Source organism: Acomys minous (genome assembly GCF_964271855.1).
Source record: "Acomys minous genome assembly, chromosome: 6".
NCBI classification, from domain to species: Eukaryota; Metazoa; Chordata; class Mammalia; order Rodentia; family Muridae; genus Acomys; species Acomys minous.
The window spans coordinates 24161485-24185294 of record NC_140487.1 but is presented as its reverse complement, the minus strand read 5'-3'; the positions used below and the strand labels follow the sequence as shown (position 1 = coordinate 24185294).

The 23810-nt window shown below is 41.9% G+C and overlaps 1 protein-coding gene across 6 annotated transcripts in view; it reads left to right on the top strand.

The window, feature by feature from the left end:
* Window positions 1-23810, top strand: part of CDK14 (cyclin dependent kinase 14) — a 540806-nt gene that overhangs the window by 397216 nt on the left and 119780 nt on the right. For all 6 annotated transcript variants that reach the window (XM_084786935.1, XM_084786933.1, XM_084786934.1 and 3 more), the window contains 2 exons: window positions 700-763; window positions 21087-21135. In XM_084786935.1, the coding sequence (XP_084643061.1) occupies window positions 700-763; window positions 21087-21135 (113 nt within the window). The remainder of the gene's footprint in view (window positions 1-699; window positions 764-21086; window positions 21136-23810) is intronic.

Sequence of the window (23810 nt, the reverse complement as noted above, 5' to 3'; positions counted from 1 at the left end):
CTCTTCAACTCGCCACTTTTGATCTGAAAACCTGAGCTTTGTGCATCATGATCATTAAGAGAACTGAACAGTCACGTTCAGCGTGGGAGCCCTAACTGCCCTTAAACTCCTTTTGCAAGAACAAATGTAGATGGGAAAGAAGTAGAAACAAAAAATAGAAAAAAAGAGACCGTGCATATGAAAGGCCATTTTGACAAGAAGAGACTGTAAATCACAGTGATTAAAAATGAAGTGTACTGAGAGCATTTGAACATGTTATCCTGTGACGCTGGAGTCTTTGAAGCGTCACAACGCTGAGACCAAGGGCATAGGGGAAGAAATGACAGAAGTCTCACAACTGGGGTGATACACCGTGACAGCGTAGTGGAGGACAGGCACTCATGAAAGAGCCATGAGGGGCACGGGCACACTTTATTCAGTTCCATGAAGATGACATGGCACTGTGTGGCTCTTCACCTACTTATCAAGTTTGCGCTTGATAACTTGTCACACTCAGCTGCATTTGTTAGAACACAGAGGATTTGCCTTGGGTGTTTTTTTTTTTAATCTGGCTATGCTTTTATTGAAATGAAAACTGTGGCTGATGATAGTGGTGGAAACATTCAGTTTCCTACCTTGCAGTGTGCAGCCTTCTGCACTTGAGAATTGTGAGTGCTTTGGAAGTAATGTCTGTTTTCACAACTTCCTGTTCCCTAATAGGTTCTTGGAACACCAAATGAAGACACGTGGCCTGGAGTTCATTCCTTACCACATTTTAAGCCAGGTATGATTCTCTAATTGTAAATGCTAAATGCTTCCTGTATGTAAAAGGCGACTATATAAATGTTCGTGTTTAAGCAACGTGTGGCCTTGAAACTGTCTGCTTACCCTTGTCATTGTGTATCTTATGTTAATGGAGTTGTCCTTGGATTTTCACAACTCATTTTCAAAAATAGACTTCACTGCCCCTCTACCATGGGAGAGTTTCACCATGTGAACTATGATTGGCCTAGATCAGGGGTTCTCATCCTGTGGGGCGCAACCCCCTTGGCAAACTCCCATCTCCCAAAATATTATTTACATTACAATTCATAACGATAGCAAAATTATGGTCATAAAGTTGCAATAAAAATAATTCATGGTTGGGGGGCACCACAATATGAGAGATTGTATCTAAAAGTCACCACGTTAGGAAAGGTGAGAACCACTGGTATAGACGGTCTGGTAGGAACTAATGATTTATCAATTAGGCATGTGCTCCTGATTATAAAAGCAAAATTTAGCTGGAGAGATGGCAAAGCAAAGGTAAAATGTTTGTACTGGCATAAGAACCTGAGTCCAGATGCTTAGCATCCATGAAAGAAAGCTGGACATGGTGGGGCTGGACATGGTGAGGCTGGACATGGTGGAGATGCACATGGTAGGGCTGCACATGGTAGGGCCTAGGTAAACAGGGAAAGCAGATCCCTGGGAGGCAGAGGGTATGTCTAGATGAATCTGTGAGCACCAAGTTCAGGGAGACGCCCTGTCTCAAAGGGCAAGGTGAAGAGAAACTGAAGAAGAGACCCACCATCCATACACACACACACACACACACACACACACACACACACAAATTTTAAATTGTAACACAGCTCATATATATATATATTATTACTTTTAAATAATACTTAGAAATTGTAATACATCATAGAAAAGAAAACACATTGTCCTCTTTTAAATTATGCTAGTAATATGTGGTCAAATATAAAGTGTCCTGATTCTTTAATTGTGTAGCATTTGATATTTTAATAGAAATTATGTAGGCCTCTAAACTAGAGGCCTTTGAGAATGTGTTATTTCAAAAATAAATTGTCACCTTCTCACTCACCAGTAGATGGCAGTCTTAAAACTTTTAGTTTTTAATAGTGACAAGAAAAGCTGCCATGATGTGCTTTAATTTTTTTTTTTTTTAAGAGATGAAAGATTTGCCCATGGAAATTGAATAAGACCAGGAGAATGAATTGTTGTTATGTGATTCTCCTGTTGTTTTCCTTTTTGGGTAACAAAATGTGACTCATCGACTGTAAGTCCACCATAGTTTTCCAAGGAACTTCAGGGAGCATCCGACAGCCAGTGTCCTATTAGAGGGGCAGCTGAGGAGCTTTTCACTGAGGGGGCCAAGTGTGCTCTGCCTCTTTACAGACTCCAGGAATAAATGACCAATTTCAAAGAATGACCAAGTTGGGACCTATTTGTATTCTCCATTATTTTTCTTCTGAAAGTGTACACTGTGCTGGGATTTCCTTTATCCTTTTCAGAAGCCCCAAGGCTCTTTGTATTTTTACTGAAAATTATAAATGAATTCTATGTTTGAGGAAATTCTAAAAACACAGCAATTTATTCTAACAGATCTTTCTTTTTCTAATTAAAGAAGAAGCATCTTGTAGCCAGTGTACTTATTCCTAGTGATGTTTAAGTCAAGACGACAGCTCTTTATAACTGTTATGGGCCCTTGAGGTTAGCAGTCCTTTTAGGATATAACATTTTAAGACACAAGGAATAAAAGAGAAGAACCCGAGAAGCTAGACTTAGCTCACTGGCAGAATACTGTCCCAGCATTTACCAAAAGAAGCCAACAAATAATATTTTAAATGAATAAAACTATATACATAAAGGAGCAATTAAGATACCCATCTCACATGCCAAGTGTCTAGGCGAGAAACTATGGAGCCATTTGTCTATTTTTTGTGTGATGAGAGCTTATCTTCATTAAGATACATGCAAACACTTAATAGTTTCCACAAAGGCTAAGATATAGGACAAGTTAGCATAGCAGACCGCGAACCTCAGGAGACCAGGGAACTGACTATACACAGCACACATCTGACATTCAAAACTTAGTGCTGCTCTGAATTATACTGAATATTATAAAGCAGTCTTACTCAAGAAACTCTTGCAGAAATATTTAAAGAGAATAGATATATTAAGTGCTGTGTGAGCACTGCAACAGACACATGGCTGGTCTATTCCCAAAGAGGGTTACAGGGATCCTGAAAGGGTAGGAGCAAAGCTACAAGCAATTTATTATAACAAATTAATTGTAAATTAATTATAAAAAATGTTTGTGTGTGCGTGTACGTAGGCAGAAGGTAACTTGCAGATACTGGCTCTTTTTTTTTTTTTTCCACCACGTGAGTTGTAGAGATTGAACTCAGGTGCTCAGCCTTGGTGGCAAACAGCTTTACTCACTAACAAAATAAATTTAAGCATTTTGAAAAATGGAACAATACCATAGCGCAAAGCTTTCTCTCTGCCCCTTCTCCCATCTGCTGGCTTCCCCAGCAACCACTGCCCTCCCTGACAACTGGCTCCTTCTCTGATATATTAGCTGCTTTTGTTTCTTTCCTTTATATAAATATACTAAATTATGAATATATATTATTTTTCCTATGCAAACTACAGTTGTGTCTTGTTTTTCTCACTAGTATATCTTATAGGTCTTTACAGGTCACTGTACAGAAGTCAATATGGCTTCCCTCTTGTCTCTGAATGCTATCTAATTTCCCGCTGCACGATTCAACCTGCTTTCTAACTGTGGGCATTTGGGCTGTCTTCCATACATTATTATTAGAAGTATGAATGGAGTGACAGCTGTATCTAAACAGTAAATTGAGAGAAATGGGGTTAAGGAGTCAACAAGTATGAACAGTTGTGATTTTCAGCACTTCTATCAGTCCACAGAGATGGTCCCCTTTGTTTGTGTGCTGTCATTATGTGTGATGCAACAGCTGTCCAGGACAGATGCTGTGGAGCTTCTTGACACTGGGCTTTAACCCTTTCACTATCAAAATATTTATACGCACTCATCTACTACTAAGACCTAAAATCCCATGACACAATTAGAACTAGGAAAACATTAACTCATGTCCCCTCTCAGAACTCCTCTTCCTTACCTGCATTTGGTCTTTCCTCACTGTGCTCTACTATTTAGTCAGTCTTTCTTTCTCTGTGTACCCTTGGCTATCCTGGACTCACTTTGTAGACCAGGCTGGCTCAAACTCAGAGACGTTTGCCTGCCTCTGCCTCCCAGAATTCTGGGATTACAGGCATGCGCCATCCTGCCCAGCTTAATATTTAGTCTTTTTTTCTTTTTTTCCTCTAAATGTTTTGTTTATTATGTAGATAATGTTCTGCCTGCATATGTGCCTGACTGCGAGAAGAGGGCACCATAGCTCACTATAGGTGGTTATGAGCCACCATGTTGTTTCTGGGAATTGAACTCAGGACCTCTGGAAGAGCAACCAGTGCTCTCACCTCTGAGCCATCTCTCCAGCCTCTATATTTAGTCTTTCTTGACTTTTCCACATGTTATACTCTACCCACACACATATTTGTCTATATATGTTTGTGTGTATATGTGTGTGTGCATGTGTGTGTGTGTGTATCTAGATTGTACATGTGTTTTTTTCCTTTCTGATATTGTGTTACCTAACTTAATATTACACATTCTAAGTCCATTTATTCTTCTGCAAATTTTGTGATTACATTTTTCTTTAGACTAAATAATATTCATTCCTATATGTATAATCATATCCATAAATGCATGCGTGCATATGTATGTATGTATCTATAGTTCAAGATATAGATAGATAGGTAGATATGTATATATGCCAAATTTTCATTATCCATTCATCTGTTGACTGACAACTAGGCTCATTCCTGTTACTTTTCTGTAGAGACTAAAGCAGCACTAAACATGGGTTTCAAATATCGCTATAGGAGGATATGAAGTTCTCTGGGAAGATGGCCAGGTGTAGAATTATCGGGTAACATAAGGTAGTTGTATTTTTAACTTTCTGAGAAATCTCCAAGCTGACTTCCGCAATGGCTGTCTTACCATGCACCTCCACCTACAGTGAATTAGGGTGTGGAAGTAACCACTGGAACTTCAGAAACCTTGCACCTATAATGCCCTCCGAGACCACAGCAAAGCTTCAGACACTCACAGGGCACTGGGCACACTGGAGCTGAAGCCTGGGCTCTCAACTGACCTCTGAGGCCACAGGACCTGAGCCCTCGTCACTATCTGGTCCTGCAGAAGTTCAGAGTCTTCTAGAATTTAAAGCAAAGATGAGCGTAGTCCTGTGGTTATGTTGTGTCTTTTCTGACTTGCCTAACAATATGCTTTGTCTCAAGGGAAAAAATGCCGTGATATTTGCAGAATAGTACAGTACAGGCGTGAGTTTTTAAAATAAATACCAAATCCTGACACACACACACACACACACACACACACACACAGAGTTTGTATACACATTAATATAAGAGAAAGCATTTCAAGGTGTTATGTGCCATACATAAATAAATCTGGACAGCTACATCTCTTGGAGATGATTTCATATCTGTAGTCTCAAAATATGTACAAAAATCCCTGAATGGATTCTGTACAAAATAAATGGCTTCATGTACATTCTATGTATGATATTTCCCTCCAGCTCTTAAATCTTCCCAACAAAGGCGCATTCATCAGTGGCTTAATGATGGAGTATTATTCAGAAGCTCAGACAGGAAGACGCTGTAAAATTCAAGGAGGAAACAGCACTGCCAGACTGGAAGCAACGAGAAGTAATGAGATTTCAAATAAAATAGCCCCATTTTCCGAAATCAAGCAAGCAAGGGGCAGGGCATATCAGACGTGGTTACATCACTTCTCGGGGAAAGTCAATCCTCCAATACAAGAGGTTGCTCAGTTGAAGGGACTTTGATGAAGATGGGTGTGCCACGTGAATGAGATCAGATGAATAAAAAAGCGTTTACCAGTGAAGAAGGAAAAGTGAGGGACAGTGGAATTGAGAACGTATTATGCCCTAATCCTAGCAGGCAGACACACTGACCTTTGAATCAGCATTTCCTTGTGGACTCAGTTATGCTAATGAGGTGTAAACTTTCTCCTACTTAGTCACAGGCAGTGCTTCTTGAGCCAAGCAGACCTATGCTCTGCTTCCACAGGGAGGAAGTGATTTCAGAAATATACCTTGGTACCTTACCTCTCAGTGGCATCTCAGTACTTACAGAACATTTTCATACCTTATCTCACTTGATATTCACAATGAACTGAAACTATACTATTTTCTTAGAATTGCTGTTCCATTTTATTGACAAAGTAAGACCCAGCTCTGACTTTGCCCCAAGTTTACAACTGCTTTTAAAAAGGGGTTTCCCTGTTATAGCCAAAGCCGTGAGGGACCACCGCCAAGCTCCTGTCTGTCTGGTGCATCTTGCCAAAGAATTGTACCCCTAGAGGGTCTTTCACTGCCCACCACCTGCTCGCGATGACATCTTTCAGCCCTCCACACCTGCTCTTTGAATAATCTGGCAAATCTAAAGACTATTTCAGATGATTTACCCTCCTTTTTTTTTTTTGAAGAGTGGGTACAATGAATATTACCACTAGGACAAAGGCCGTGAACCAGCCTGACCTAGAGTGATCGGAAACGTGGTGCCTCCACACAGTACCTATGCCAGACCTTCTTTATTGCACGGAGTACAAGATTAGGATTCTAGAGCCAGACGAAGTTCATCTCAGCACTGCTGGCAAATATGTAGGGCTGACATCTCACCTAACAAAACTGCCAGTGATGAGTCTGGGGTTGGGCGGGGGGGCGTGTCTCAGTACCTGGGTAGGAAATGCCACTTTGGTCCTTTCCGTATCCAGGGAGGTTTAGGCCCTTGCCTGTAGTCACACTACTGGGTCTTTGCAAGTCTTCCATAAGGTACTCACAAAGCTTTGGGGCAAGAATTCCTGCTTGGTGGGCTATGGAATGCATGAAGAAAAGAGAGAAGGCGTCTTGGTGTCATAGGTACCTCACAGAGCACCCCTACAGTGACTTGCAGAGATTCCTCCTGTACTGTTCAACACAGCCATTAATGGTGGTTCAGGACGATAACTGTGTCCTCGGGTAAGGGGAAATAGATACAGATGTTTGAAGTTCATTGACCAGACGGCCTACTTGGAGAGAGAACTCAGACTTGGAGAGAGAGCCCCCATCTCAAAAAATAATCATAGAGTGATGGAAAGACACCTGACTTCCACTTTGGGCCTCCATATATATGCATATACATGTGAGCATGCACCTGCATCCACACATCCACACAATGTACACACACATGTGCACACATGTGCACACATGCTTATATTCACACACACACACACACACACACACACACACACACACACACAACTTAGCACAAGAATTATCAGCACCAATTTGGTTCTTGTGTCAGGTTGCATTCCTGCAAACCTTAAGAGTTTGATGCCATAGGTTTGGGATTTTCAGAACTCTCTAACTATAAACCACCACCACATATGTCAACTAAAAACTATGTATTTAGTAAACGTGAGTTTGCATAAACTTTTTAAAATATTTTGATCAAATTCACCTCCACTCGCTCTTATCTCCTTCACACTACCTTCGTGTGTGTGTGTGTGCATATGTGTGTGTATGTGTATGTGCGCGCATGCATGTGCATGACCCACTGAGCCTAATTGAGATTGCTTACAGGAATGTCATTCTTGAAGGCTTAGGAGGGTGGACAACTTAAGAGTGGCTACACTACTGAAGAAAATGTCTCTTCCCTCTGAGAAGAGCCATTAACTTCCTATAGCTGCTACGGGAAGGATGGGATTATGTGAACTTTGAAGAGAAGGAGACGTTTAAAAAATGTGAAAGTGACAGGAAGGAGAGACTGGCTTTAACATTCTGATTTTGGGACAGCGTTACTGGTGGTCACTAGTGGGTGTAAATTGTAGAGTGGATGCTGAGGAAGCAGGGAGTCTGTTCAGCCAAAAGTAACTGTTCTTTGAGTATGTGCTCAGGAGTCTGCCATGTTGGTGGGTGCTCTCCAGGTGCTGGGCACGCAGCTGTGAGCCAGGCAGACAAACCTCCCCCTAAGCAGCTCACAAGCCAGAGAGAACAGCTAAGGACAAATGCCAAGCCGCAAGCGGGGCTGCAGAAATGTGGCAAGAGACAGTTTAGAGGGCCCAGGCTTTGGGACGCCACAGGGAGGAATTGAGAGTTCTTCTGAAGTGTGAGAAATAGTAGAGAGGTTTGAATAGGGAAGGAAATTGATGTTTTACATTCTCAAAAGGGCCCACGGGCTACACAGTGTCACAGACCTAATGCAGAGCTGGAAGAAGCTTCATGTCATGTGGATTTCTCTTGATTGGTCCCTCCTGCCGGGCAGCCCTTGGGGGAGAGTGTCTATACAAGTCAGTCTTGACTCAGAGGGAAATTATTGTTATACCAGTGACCAGTGACATCCCAGACACGGGGACATCTTCCCCCATGTGTCTGTTGCTGGATAAAGATTTGATAAGGTGCGTCAGGGGTATAGCCAGTGACATACACATAAATAGAAAGACGTCAGGTGTCTTGTTAACTGCTACAGCAGAGGCGGTTCATACCTACCTCCGCTTGTCTGCTTAAACAGTGCCTCACTCACTTGCACCAGTAGTGTCCATAATGATGGAAACTAACAGGATGTCTACCAAGTATCAGGAAAAAAAAAGAAAAGAAAAGAAAAAGAAGAGAAAGAAAAAGAAGGAAATAATAAATTCTCAAAGGGATGTAAGCTTCTTCAAAGTGTTTTGTTTTTTTTTAATTCCAAGGACACTTGTTCCTCCACTCTTCCTAGCCCGGGAATTTTATAATTTTCAGCCTCCGTGTCAGTCATATTCCACCTCACCAAATGGTACACGGAGCGTCAGTTACCACATAAGCACATCTCCATCTCTTCAGTGACTTCCCATTGCAAGTTATTAAAACCCTTGCCTGCTATCTCCTGCCTAATTTGTATGACTTGGTTACTGTCATACTTAAGGGGGGAGAAGCTAAGCTTTTACCCTAAATATACAGATATATGCTAAGTGCAGTTGAGTGTGGTGGCGCACGCCTCTAATCCCAGCACTCAGGAGGCAGAGGCACGCAGATCTCTGTGAGTTCAAGGCCAGCCTGGTCTACATTTGATTGAGTTGTTAAGTGCCAGAAGCATTACTGTGAACTAGCTGGCTACTCTTTATGTCTGTCTTTAGTTACTTGGCATGCTATGTTTATCCTGCTCACAAATAAATGTCAGCGGGCACATAGCTAGAAATCCACAGTGTGAAAAAAAAATCCCTCACAACTCCCGAATCTAACCTTTCAGACATCTTTCCAGAAGAGAAATCACAACTTCAAGAGGAAGGATGAGGTGATTGGGAATCTGGACTCAAAGCTGAGAACATGAAATTTGTCTTCAGATTGGTTCTTGACAGTAGAACCTTAACATAACAGAGCACTGTGTCTTCCCACACGAGTAATTCCATGCCACAGTGAAAAAGCCATGAAAAGTGGTTGAGGCGAGGGTAGTAGAAAATAATTTCTGTCTTCAAGCCCCTGGGAACCCTGAGATCACAAAGCACAGTGTGGCACTTAGTCATCTGACGTTTTACGTGCATTTTGTAGATTTGAGAATTCTTAGAAGCAGAATAAATACAAAACTTTTCTGTGCTAGTCTGTGGCTGTTACCTCCTGCTGGGTCACTTTTTACTGCACGCTGAATCCTTTTCCAAGCCCTAAGAGCAGGTAGTCAAGTAGATGGTTGACACTGAAGCCGTGGGTGGGAGAAGGGCCCCGTGCTGTGATAACACACTGTAAGGCCGAACCAGAATGGGCACGCCTGTGTCATCCTGCCTGTGACAGGTCTCAAACAGCTCCTCCTCTCTCCTCCTCCCCACCCCTGACCTACACACACACACACACACACACACACACACACATACACACACACACACACACACACACACACACACACACATACACACACACACACACGTACGTCATAGCCATGCACAGATAAGTGTTGCTTAATTGTTTTTACCTATGTGGTGAGCTGAGGTCGGGCTGATCTTGGCTGGTTCTTACAATTCTTGGTTCCAGGACGGAGGTTGGTTTTGCATCCTCCATGAGGTGCTATGGGGAAAAAATGCTCTGCTTTTTCCTCCTGAAAGACAGGAGCAAAATACGGAAGACTCAGCTGTGGGCGCATTTGAAGCCTCTGTCACGTCAATACCACTGATACCCCGCTGTGAACATGGGTTCAGTGCGGGACTGAACTGCATTAAGACAAAGGCACCACTATGCAATAATAATTGTCAAGCTGCAGAGATGACTGTATATGGGTAAAGTACGCACCCTGCAGGCATGAAGAACTGAGTCCAGAGCTCCAGAACCCACATTAAACTGGCTGTGATAGCACATGTCTGTAACTAGCCCTAGAGCCAGATGGGAACCGGAGACAGGGAAATCCCCAGAAGCTCCGAGACCAACTAGCCTGGTGTTTCTCTGATCTTCACACGCTTGACATGGCGCTCATGCACCTGTAAATGCACACACATACACATGAATCACATACACAGAGAAAAAAAGTTAAAACAATTATTATGCTATTGTATGGATGAAAGAAAAATGTAGGTTTCCATTACTTGTGATGCAGGTAGTGCTTTTACCCTCCAAATATTCAAGTCAGACCAGTACACTAACTGTACTGGTGGGTGAGGTCATAGGGGTACTGAAGCTTCCTTCACTTATACCTGTTGTGTGTGTATGCATGTGTGCATATGCACATGTGTGGATGCATGTGTGCAAACGCTTGTGTCTTTAGGGGCCTCACATATACCCCTACTCACCCCTACTATGAAGTAGAGCAACTCACTTTTCACCAGTGCACTAGAATCACTGAGCTACTGCTGGTCATGGCACCTTACACCTGTAATGGCATCATTCAGGTGGAGACATGAGGGTCACAAGTTCGAAGCCAACCTCGGCTACATTACAATCCCTTCTCTGAAAAGACATAGAACTAAAGCCTGACATTGGTGGTGCATGCTTTAATCTCAGCACTCAGGAGGGAGAGGCAGATGGATCTCTGTGAGTTCAAGGACAACCAGACCTGCAGTGAGACCCTGTCCCCCAAAAAACAAAACAAAAAACCCTTGCCATATCTAGGGATGTAGCTCTGTGGTAGAGTGCTTGCTAAGCACGCTTAAGTCCTTGCTCAATCCCCTCACCCTCCCCAAAAGAAAAAAAAATCACAAAACTACATATCAGGAGTTAGAAGAACACAAACGTGTTTGTGGTGTGTATTTGTCTATTGCTTCAAAATGAAGTTTAACTCAGATAATTTTCTTTCTGGAAGAATGAGGCTTTCTTCCATTGAACGCCTCCTAAGACACATACAAAATTGCCTGTAAGATGGTCAGTTTCTTAGGCATATTATTGTTATTAATCACAATAATACTCATGGCTAGCATGGCACGTCAGTGTGTTTATTATTATCCCTGGATAGGCATTTTCTTATTCTCCATCTTCATTGTCTCTATAACATAATAATTGCTAGTCTCCTGACCTGTGATCTGGAGGACACGGAAGCATAGGATGTCTAAAGGCTGCGACCAAGAGTTGTAAGATACCAAAAGGCAAAAGCTATGTTTCCTTATGAATATTCCTTATGCTGCTATGCACATAATGAATGTTGTGCTACCCATTGGGGTAAGGCAGGCGGGGAGCAGGTAGACAGGATGTTACAGACGAGGAAAGTTGGCGGTGTTGTTTATGATCAGGTTTTTTTGTGCCTGCCGAAGGAGCTCTGATCTGGTTCTGTGACTTCATGGTAAAACTTCGGCTCTCTCACAACCAAGACACACCTCATGGGGTGAGGACTGGAGCATAGCCCAGCTGTTGGTGAGCTGTGTGTTACAAACAGGTTCTCCAGTGTCTGTAAACTGCAGTGCTGTGCCCCCTCTGTCACGATGTGAGGAAAAGAGGGAGGTTCTATTTGGAGACCACGTAGAAGGCACGAGTGCCCTCCGCTCTTTGGTAACAAGGACTACAGCACGTAGTCCCACCTCAGCCTCTGCCACTAGCCCACATCACAGTCTCAGGCAACACAGCTCCTGCCTCTCTGATCTTGCATGTAAGATGAAGGGGTTCTCCTCCCTGTCCCCCCAGAGCTACTGCAGTCCTCCAGACTATAGGTGCCAATCCTCCTGGTGCCTTCTGCGACCATGGAAATGTCTCCTTTCTGTCCATCGCCTTTTTTTAGAGTAGTTGTAAGCTTCTTACCTGTGGAGAGCTCACTTGGAAGCTTTCGTAAATGCCCTCTAGAAAGACTTCTCTGGTGGAAAGAGAAGTGTTCTGTCTTGTGTGGGTGGAGGAAGTATAGACCGGTGGGACACCTCCTACAGAGATATTCCTGAACCTACATGCATGTGTCTACCATTGAAGATGGAAGTGTCTAAGGAATAGAGTGGAATGCTTGAGTCTAGAAGTTTCTAGGCAATTGCCAATTTGAAAAAGCAAGGTAGAGGATGGTTGTGGTAGTCAAGCATGTGCTATGTCTCTGAGGTCTGAGGATGGTTTCTACGCATTGTAACATAGTCCACAGGGGAGCAAAGATGCCTGTGTCACGTGAGAGCCTCCCGCTGCTCATGATGGGACTCTGTCAACTCTCAACCATGATATATTGGGGGAATCTTAGGTCATTTAAAGATGTGAGTCACAGTTACATAACAGAGGTAGCGTTTCCAGAATGCCAGTTGCAGTCACTATGGTATTTTGGCATTTAGCACAATTAAAGTCCTCAGAGTTTGGAATAGACTGACCCTTTCTGTTTAAAAGTGAGCTCTTTTCTAGTATATGTAAATTCCCCTGTTACTTGTGTTCCAAGGACTGTTGGAACTTTTAGCTTTTAAAACAGCTATATGCGGACACTAAGTGAAATATTCATGTCTTGCTTAGTTTTCGTAATAAACACCAGAACGTAAAATAATCATTCTTATTCTCACGAGCATATGTGAGTATGGTTTTCTTCTGCTGAGGACCCACCCTGTTGCTTTGCATATTTGCCTGTGGGCTACTTACACTTATAGCTGTTTTGTTCCCTGCTGTATTCACAGCACCTGACACATAGTAGACCTACATGAAGTACTTGTGAAGGGAATAAAAGAATGAATGGGTCCTTGTGACTTCTACCCAACAGGATTGGAGGATATTGTCCGCTATATAAACATACAGTTAGGGTGCTTGCTTGAAACATAGCCACAGTGATTGGTGACTACGGTGATTATTCATCCTTAGGAAGGCCAAGCTGTTTTCCTTCAATGAAGCACTCCTAAGAAAGGCATTGGAATTGCTCTATATCTCTATACCTCTGCCAGATGAGAGGGAGCCTCCAGGATGCCCAGGTTTCTTTCCTTAAATTCTGGCCACTTTCTTACCAGCTTAGTAAATACACTTATTAAAATGTAAGGTAAGTCTAAATTGAAATTGTGGAAAGCTGAATAGTCTCAGTTCTAAAGCATGACTGACACGGTAGACATGTGACAGTTGGTACACACTTTGTAATTTTTTTCCCTCTTGAGACTATCATGTAATTATACATCATTTGTCCCTTCCTTGTCCTGTCTTCACACCCTCTTGCGCATCTACTCCTTACTCTCTTTCAAATTCATGGCCTTTTTCCTTTGTGTTCATTTTCTTTGTTTTTTTCCCTGTGTGTTTAAGTGGGGTAAATGTGTGCATATATTCCTAAGTGTATACTCATTTTGATATCAAGTTCTAGCAAGTTGTCACTTTGTGGGACTGATATGTTACATGACATCAAATCTGTCTTTGGACATGTTATGATCTCCGTGCTGCTCTCCTCCTTGTTCACCCTCTCAGGAGGAGAAAGATATCCACAGTCAGCCAGTCCGACCTTTTGCACACACTGGAGTTGTGTGATTTTTAATCACTGGGTTGAACTTTTTACTCAATACATCCTCATGTTATTGAAGTTCTAAACACAGCAATATCTTGTAAGTTACAGAAGAGAAGGAGAAGAATAGAGTTTAAAATGAATGTCTTGGGTTACACAGTGCCTACCTATAAGCATGTGCGTAAAATCCAGTTGAGGCTTCGTCTTCAGGAGGGTTACAGTTTGCTTCAGGCCACATCAGGCCAAATGTCCCCAGACATTTCCTGGGGAATGTCAACAGAGCCTGGGTTTAAGGGAAAACCTTTCCAGTCTTCTGTCCCCTGAGTCATGTCGCCTAGCAAGTAATTTCTTCTCTGCAGGCTCCTCTCCCTGGTCTCCCGCTGCGTTGTGATCATCCTCTGCAATGTCCCTGCCATAATAAGAGGAGAAGGTGAAAGTCGGCCTGCAGGTTTAAATTAATTGCAGTCCTTGGTGAAGCTGACTTAGCTAGTGTTTTAATGACACTTTAAACCCCTGGCTTAAACATGACTGGGAAGAGAGTGTTGATATGACAGGAGCAAGCAAGAGTATGTTCAGCTGAAGGTGAACAGTGCAAAGCATGCATATGCAAATACTTGAATAATCAGATAAATTATATGTGCAAGTACTTTACTGTTATAAAATACACCGGTTTCTTATTCTGAACATTCATGGTTTCCAGATACTAAATACACTTATTCATGTGGGGGGGGGCAGGAAATCCTGTGTGTTCCTGGATTAGCTGCAGATATTTGAGTTTATTTTGTCTTCATGTAGAAAAGAGATGCTTCTGTTTAGTCACTGACCTTGGGAGCTTTGCTGGTATCCATGGGGCAGCATTTCCCACCTGGAATCTGTGACCTTGCACTTATACACATGGGGTGTGAACTGTAATCAGTTCCATGTGCTCAGTGCATCACGTGAAACAGGCAAACACATAGGGAATATTTGCTGGCAGAATTGAGATGTTATGAGGATGGTGATGCGAATGTAACAATGAAACTTAAATTCTTTCATTTTTTTAACCCCTATATCATACGATGTGTTTTACTCTTGCTGTCTCTTATACACAACTGAAAATGACATATTTCTTTAAAAAAATCCTACTAGCAAATCTTGTCAAGCTCTAAATGGAGGCATTTCTTAGAAGCAGTATTTATGTGTATGAGAATAATAATTTTCTTGTAAGTGCAAGGTTCCATTGGTTTTATCTCTAACAGAATTCTTGCTCATCTGAAGTGATACCGATTACTCAAATTGCTTTGTAGGGACTACAAAGTTAAGAGAATCAAATTCGTTTTACAAGGACATTTGATGTAATTAACTTTCAAAATATCTCTTGCTTCTCAAATGTTAGACTTTTGATAATATTTTCCTAAAAACGTTAACAAAGAACAGTTATCCCCTTGTCTCACTCATTTCCTTGCCATTTCATTCTCAAACATAGAAGAATCCTTTCACTATTGCCGCTGCTGCCCTAACTGCCTGGGCTTCGCTGTACCTTGTAATGCTGTCCAGTAAAGGATAGCTCAGAAATGACGTGTTCTATTGAAAGGAACAGATCCTGCCGAGGATCAAGGCTTCAGAGCAACAGATGTCTACGGTTAGGCAGACGGTTGGCTCATGTACACCGCTGTAACCGAACGTCTGGCTTCTGTTCTCTTTTCCCACACCTGTGTCTTACACACTATGAAATGCTGTCAGAGGCTTGACACTTGAATTATAACTGGGAAACTCCACGAACACTACTCTTTGGCTGCTGTTTGAGTCACCGCAGAAAGAAAAACCTACTCTCAAAGCACTACTTATATCACACATAAAATGCCAATGCCTTTGCCACCTGGGAAGTTAAGGACAGTTAGGTGCTTTGCCAGTCATCTGGCTCCTGATTTCTGCGGCGCCACTATGCAATGCATCAGGAAACCCTGTTGGGCTTCCCACCAGCGTTTTCAGGTTCCCGTTTTCACTGCCCTTGCTCCACCACCATAGCCCAAGTCCTGTGCTCTCCCTCCCGCGTAGGTGTGGTTCCGGTCTCTAAATGGACTGACTGGCCCGAGCGGTCTATAAAAGGAAAAGCCTTGCATCAGCTCGGCCCTTCCGCCCTCTATCCAGAACTCTTTGCTTCACCTCCCCTAGCCTCCAGCCGACTCCAGCCAACTCCAGCCTTGCCCAGCCTCTCCTGGAATGCCAGGTCCCTGCAAGCAGAAAACATTTCTGTTTGGTTTTCTTCTGTATCCTCAGTCCCAAGAAGTCCGCCTGACTCTCCATGTACTTATATAATGGGGTAGCAGTTTATATAAGACAAATGCTAATAAGAAAAAGACTTAAAAAAAAAAACAGATGTCATTATTTATTATGTATACAATGTATGTTCTGTCTGCATGTGTGCCTGTCTGCCAGAAGAGGGCACCAGATCCCATTATAGACGGCTGTGAGCGACTGTGTGGTTTCTGGGAATTGAACTCAGGACCTCTGGAAAGGCATTCAATGCTCCGGTGCTCTTACCTCTGAGCCATCTCTCCAACCCAAGAAAAATATATTAAAAATAAAAAGAAAACATGAGGTACTCTGGTTACAGAATGGGTGGATGGGTAGAAGTATATATGTATGTATGTGTGTGTGTATATATGTATGTATGTATGTATGTATGTATGTATGTATGTGTAGGTGGATGGATGTTTGGGTGGATGGGTAGACTACTGTATGGTGTTTCCAGTCACTCCATTTCATACACTCTGGTTTAGATAGGAAGCTGTGCTTGTTACTTCATGTGTTGGCTTTTCTAATCTGATAGTATTCTTAGTCATGAAGTACCCTGTAACAAAATCAGTATACGTCACTTGGATTTCCTTTCTCACAGCTTATAAATTAAATCAAACAATACTGGCAAGACAGGACTGACAAAGGCTTCATCACAGCTAAATTATACCTATTCAATATGAATCATGAAAAGGAAACCAGTCTGTTTGGAAAAATAAATTGTGTGATGTTCCTGAAAGTTGTACATGTCAACACAACCTGGTGAACACAGGCTGCCTATTACCCTTTTCAGAAAAATACATCCTAATGAGATTCCATCAAGATTTCCAGAGGGAACTCAGGATGGTTGGCTGGTTGTGTACTTTGTTTAAAATTGTCCTGCATTCATCACCCAGCCAGCTTGTCTTCATGTGTGTCATTAACTCTGCAGCTCCTTGTTTGACTTTCTCAAATACTTAGGCTTTTTAAAACCAGTGTGTTCATTTCTTTGGTGTTGGTGTTGGTAGCAGGGAATGACAGCATTGGCGTCTAACAGCCCATCTCCCTTGAACTAGACAAAATGTAAGATCCAGGAGGAACATTGTCTTTTCTGTTTGCTCATTCCTGTATTCTGAGCATCAAAGCTGTCTATGTCTATGGAAAGTGAAGAAAGAAATGTCCAAACTTTTTCTTACTTCAGCTCAGGCTCCACTGTGCATTTTTCTTACTATTGTGTTAAGATGCATGTTACATAGCTATTTGAATGAATTTGGGGTATATAATTAGAACAATGCGGTATCATTTCCACTGTCCATATCTGCAACATTACAGCATCCCAGGAGGAAGTTCTGCGGTCAGTCCACATCCCTGCTCTGCAGTGGGCTGGAAATGTCACTATTCTGTCTTTACTTGATCACTCTAGGAGCTTCATATTGTATGGATTCATTTTAGCATCATTTTTATGGTTGAAGTGAAGTAGTTGCATAAGCATTACATAGCAATGTGAAAATAAATCTCAATATGTTTTAACGGTAGACAATTTATACAAATGAACTTAAATAACAGTTAACATAATTTCGAAAGCAATTGCCATTGTAAAAAATACTGGAGGCATTATGTGGTTATTTAATAATATATCTAATATTCAACTAAGAAAGCATGGAATAATTTGATTTTATATGCCCTCACATAAGGAAGTATCCATTTATATAAGATAAATGCTAATAAGAAAAATGCTTTTTAAAGAAATCATACTGTGGTTAAGATAATATACAGCATTAGCATAAACAGATGCACATGAAATAATCTGGACTCTGGTGTACTTTAGGCCTAAGCATAGTGTAAATTATTAAATTATTGGAGAATGATTGTTAACAGTTGGTGAATAGCACACATACCTAGTGTCATTGTTGGTCATCTTTGAGCAAACAGGTCAAGAACTGTGCAGTGCAATAGTAAAAACATAGCTGCGCACCTGTACATTTGCAATTATACACATGTACACACAGTCATCCTTTGTTTAACTACAGGAATATGTTTTAAGAAGTGGTTAGGTGATTTCTGATGTGACTGTGGTTGTTGTGTGACCATCAAGGAGTAGTGTAACACAGACCTGGATAGTACAGCTTTCTGCACCTGGGCTTTATGGTGTGGCTCATTGCTGCTGCGCTGCATGCCTCCTACCACATGTTACAATGCTGAACACTGTAGGTGACTATAACACAGTATTTGTGTGCCTAAGTATATATAAACACACAAAATACAGCAAAAACATAATAGAAAAGGGTAATGAGTGATTCACCTGTGTAGAACACTTAGAATGAGGGGAGCTCGCCGGACTAGAGTTTGTTCCATGTGCATCAGTGAGTAAGCAGAGAGTGTGGGGGTGTGAAGGCTCGTGGCATGGTAGGCCACTGTTGTGGATACTCTGGCATTTAGGCAGCACTAAATTTATAAAAACTCATTTTTATTCTTCAACAATAAACTAACTTCACTTATAGCTTTTATACTTCAATTTTTTAAACTTTTAGACTCTTGTAATAATACTTAAGATAGAACACATATCCTTATGTTAAAATATGTTAAAAGCTTTTTATTTTCTGGTTGCTTTGTTTTGTTCGTAGTAGAACCTTCATGTGTTCTGGACTGGCATTGAAATCAGTAGTCTAGAATGACTTTGAACTGCTGATCCTCCTGCCTCTATCTCCCAACTCCTGGGATTACAGGCATGCACACCGTGCCTGGCCTATGTAGTGCTGAGGGTTGAACCTAAAGTTTCCTACAATCCAGACAAGCACCCTGAACTGTTTCCTCAGCTACTGAAAAAGCTTTTGTCTATTTAAAAACATTGGGAGCCTGGGAGCATGTACTACACACCTTTAATCCCAATACTCAGGAAGCAGAGGCAGGTGGATCTCTGTGAGTTCCAGACAGCCAGGGCTATGTAAAGAGAATTTGTCTAAAATAATAATAATAATTATATATATATATATATATAATATTAGTATTGGTAGTATTAGTATTATTATAGCAACAAATTAATTAATTAAACTTAAAACCATCCCCCCAATCATAAACATTTGTGTGTAGTGAGTAGTGTGTGTGTGTTTAGTCTTGTTTGGATCCTTTTCAAATGTTTCTGTTACAAATTAAACATGAACATTACCAGGGGACTACACAGCGTCAGGGCCAGGGACATCAACCTCACTATCTGCAGCAACACATCTGTGCCATGGAAGGTCTTCAGGGGCCCTAACACTCAGGGAGCTGCCACTCTCTGTGATCACAATGCCTGGAATATTTCTGTCTCAATTAGGGTTTCTGCTGTTTGTGATAAAATACCACACAACCAGAAGCCTCTTGGAAAGAGGGGGTTTACTTCATTTTACACTTCCAGGTAACAGTCCGTCATTGAGGAGGGTCAGGGCAGGAGCTGATGCAGAGGCCATGGAGGAGTGCTATTTACTGGTATGCTCCTCAAACCTTGCCCCGCCTGCTGTCTTATATACCCCAGGACCACCTTCACAAAGGCAGCCACCAGCAAAGAGCTGGACCCTCCCACCTCAACTGCTAAGTGAGATAAAGCACCACAGACTTGCGTACAGGCCAATCTGGTGGCGTCATTTTCTCAAGTGAGTCACCATCTTCACAAATGACTCTAGCGTGTGCCAAGCTTATATAAAACTAGCCAGTACGATTTCCTAAAGACCTCCATGGATGGATGCACAAAGGGTTGGGGAAGGTGGTGGGTAGGGAAGGGGAGACTCTAACCATTAAAAGTATGCTATAATAAATAGATCAGCTAATAATATCACCATTGCTATTACTATCACTGTACTCTGTACTTTATGCAATATATGTGCAATGTTTCATGAACTGGCAGCACAGTTGGTTTGTGTACCTGTGTCATCACAAGCACATTGTACTATGACATTAGAGCTATGGCATTGTCAGGTAATGTGAAATTTTCACCTGTATCATAACCTGACAAGGCCACTATTGTATGTGTGTGTGCAATCCATTCTTGGCCAAACCATCACTATCCACATATGATTCTGTGTACCTATGGCACAACTTGTGTTACCCTAAAAAGCATCTCTAGACTGATAAAGAACTGATGCCCCTCCCCCAATTAAAACCAGTAAGAAGTAATATTTGTGAAGCAGCCATTGGGCAAAAATAGGAAAGGCTGGTAATAACTAGTTCTGAAAAGCATGGAGAAGAGGCTGTATTCCTCATTGCTGTTGGAAATGGGAAATTTCTGGGAAAATATAAGGCATGTTCAACCTATAAATATAAGCAGTTTAACCTAATGAGTATGGCCTTTCTGTGCCTATATCTAACCATGGTCTAATTAAACAGTGTCTTGTGAAAAAACTGGATTTTCTCAAGTGTAATGGTGCCGGGCTATAACCACTGCACTTGGGAGGTGTGGGGAGCACTGCTACAAGCTGGAGAACAGTCCCAGGCCTACAGAGTGAGACCCAGGCCTACAGAGTGAGACCCAGGCCTGCAGAGTGAGACCCAGGCCTACAGAGTGAGACCCAGGCCTACAGAGTGAGACTCAGGCCTCCAGAGTGAGACCCAGGCCTACAGAGTGAGACCCAGACCTGCAGAGTGAGACCCAGGCCTACAGAGTGAGACTCAGGCCTCCAGAGTGAGACCCAGGCCTACAGAGTGAGACTCAGGCCTCCAGAGTGAGACCCAGGCCTACAGAGTGAGACTCAGGCCTCCACAGTGAGACCCAGACCTACAGAGTGAGACCCAGGCCTGCAGAGTGAGACCCAGGCCTGCAGAGTGAGACCCAGGCCTACAGAGTGAGACCCAGGCCTACACAGTGAGACCCAGACCTACAGAGTGAGACCCAGGCCTACACAGTGAGACCCAGGCCTACATAGTGAGACCCAGACCTACACAGTGAGACCCAGGCCTACACAGTGAGACTCAGACCTACACAGTGAGACCCAGGCCTACACAGTGAGACTGCCTTTTAAAGACAAGTTGTTTCCTCCAACAGGATTGTGGTATATATATTTGATACAGAGATTGCTTACCATTTTTCTTTTTTATTTCAGAACGCTTTACCGTGTACAGCTCTAAAAGCCTTAGACAAGCATGGAATAAGTAAGTCTTTTACACAGATGTTTCTCTCTCTCTCTCTCTCTCTCTCTCTCTCTCTCTCTCTCTCTCTCTCTCTCTCTCTCTCCCACCTCCCTCCAACTCGCTGAGTGAATTTGTCACGGCATGGTTTTATTCACTGACGCTGCTACCTATCCATTCATTTAAACACAAATAAACCCTTACTGCTGCTATTACCATGTTCAGACAGAGCCAGCAGCCAGTGTGGGTTAGGATCGTCAGGGCGAGCCGTGTGGCACTGTATATGAACTGTAGATTCCAGAACCTACTTTGGTCTATCTTACAACCACATTCTAGGCAATATCTTAGTTTCGGCAAAATAATGCTTACAGAATACACTATTGTAATTGACTGTTGCCAACTATGCCTGAGTTCTATAAAAATGCATGTTTAAAATTTTTTTCCAGTTTACTTACTATTCCCCTAAACCTTACTAGGAGCTAAGTACATTTACCACTTGAAGTATATATGTATTCTTTCTTCCTGCCCCAATTCTTTCATTTCATTTGACCTTATAAAAATAGTCTTATTTATTGTTTGAAGGTTGGTGTCATGGCTAAAAAGCTTGCCATAATGTCCTGACATATAAAGGTGGAAGGAGAGAACTGATTCCATAAAGTTGTCCTCTGACCTCCACATGGCATGTAGTGGTCCACACATGCCATAGACATGACAATAACAAGTATAGAAGAGACATTTGCTGGCTTGAAAAGATGACAGAATAGGAAAACTTGGGGTTTGCAACCTGGGAGTGGAACACTAGGCTTAGAAAAGAGGGTGAGTCTGCCCCTTTTAGCTTTGACATCACATTGCAAATACCACACTGCAGAAAACTTAACAGTAGCCCCTTTGACTAAGTAAACTGTCATTTGTTCTAACAAGTTGTCTGTAGAGGATCTGGCATGACAATCTTCCTTTGTAGTGTTGTGACATTTTAATTTTGGGCATTGTCAAATACGACACTAAAAGTAAGAAAAAAATTATACAGGAATGCTTTTAATCAATGCTGTCAAAACAGCTGGTGGTCAGCTGATGGTGACAAACTCTTAGTATGAATAAATCACACTCTGTAGTAACTTGAAGGATTGAACCATTTTTAAAAATAATTGCATATTTAGAAGAATGACTTGTATGGCCATATTTGCCTACTGCAAAGATTTTGGAAGATGATGCTTGTGGGTTTTCTTAATTATTAGGATATGTTCCTTGCACAAGGCTGTGGATTTCATAATACTTTTCTTAAAATGTGTCACGCACTTTATGAACCCTCTTCATTATTCATGGCTAAAGAATGCTCCATTGAATTTGCATCCCACCTCTTCTTCATCTTGCCATGTTTTATTGGCAGGTTTCCTAAGGTGGCTGTTATGAACCTTGCCATGCTAATTGCAGCTAAGCAAGTGTCTCTGTAGTGGGCCGACTTAAGTTCTAATGTGTGTACTCACGGGGATAGTATGGCTGGGTCATATGCTCGTTGTTTGCACCACTTGAGGGGCCAGTTCCCTGGGAGGCACACCCTCTGCAGGCTGGGTTCTGGATTAGTCCTTTTAGAGGAAGATGGGCAGAACTGCAAACCATCATACTAAGCAAAATACACTAAAATCAGAAAGATCAATATGGCATGTTTTTGTTATGTACAGAATCTAGAATTTACATGCACACACACACACACACACACAGAGACACACATACACACACACTCACGTGAATGACGTGAAAGTAGCAATGTGACTATTCAGGAAAAAGAAAGGACTACTGCATAGGTAAATAGGAGAGGATAATGCAGATGTAGAGCGTAAAGTACATGATACATTTTAATGAAAACATGAAGTCCAGTCACTTTGTAAAATGCATATATGATAATAATAGCTATTATTGAATTATAGATTTTTAAAAAATTTGGAGCACAGTGGCTAAACTGAAGCAATTGCTGAATTCTCTTGTACTTAAGTAATGCTTTCAAAATAATTTTACAAGAATTGATTTGCTTAATATGTGACAATGAGTTAATCTAAAAAGAAAGGTTGCCATTTAAATTTAAGGTGCAGAATGAAGTAATAATATTTTAAGGCTCAAAATTAAACAATACCTTCAAAGATATGTGTTGTCCAAGCTGTGGAAGCTACTGAGGGTGTTAGCCTGCCAAACAGTAAGGAATTTCTTGAGAAAGAGAAGCTCCAGTCAAAATAGCTATCACAAATAATCAACTCCATTTGGGACCTATATCTTCCCTAGCTTACTCCAGCAGAAAAAGTCAGCTGATCTCACCTATATCAGTAGCTGTAAGCATCATTTTATCTTCTGAATTTTTACATATTCTATATGAGCAAAGCAGTGGTAGAGGAAGACACAAAAAGATGCTGCAGATATCCAAACTGAAAACCCTAATATAAAGAAGAACATTTCACTTTAAGGGTGTTTAAGTCTCATTCAGAAGGGCAAATAGAATAGAAACTGGAAGGTGTGGAAGAGAAAGAGCAGGACAGGAGCCCACCATAGATGTCCTCTGAAAGACTCCACCCAGCAGGGGATCAAAGCAAAAGCTGAGTCTCATAGCCAAACTTTGGGTAGAGCACAGAGAGTTTTATGGAAGAGTGGGGGGCAGGGGGAGGAATAGAAGGACCCAGAGGAGACAGGAGCTCCACAAGAAGACCAAGAGC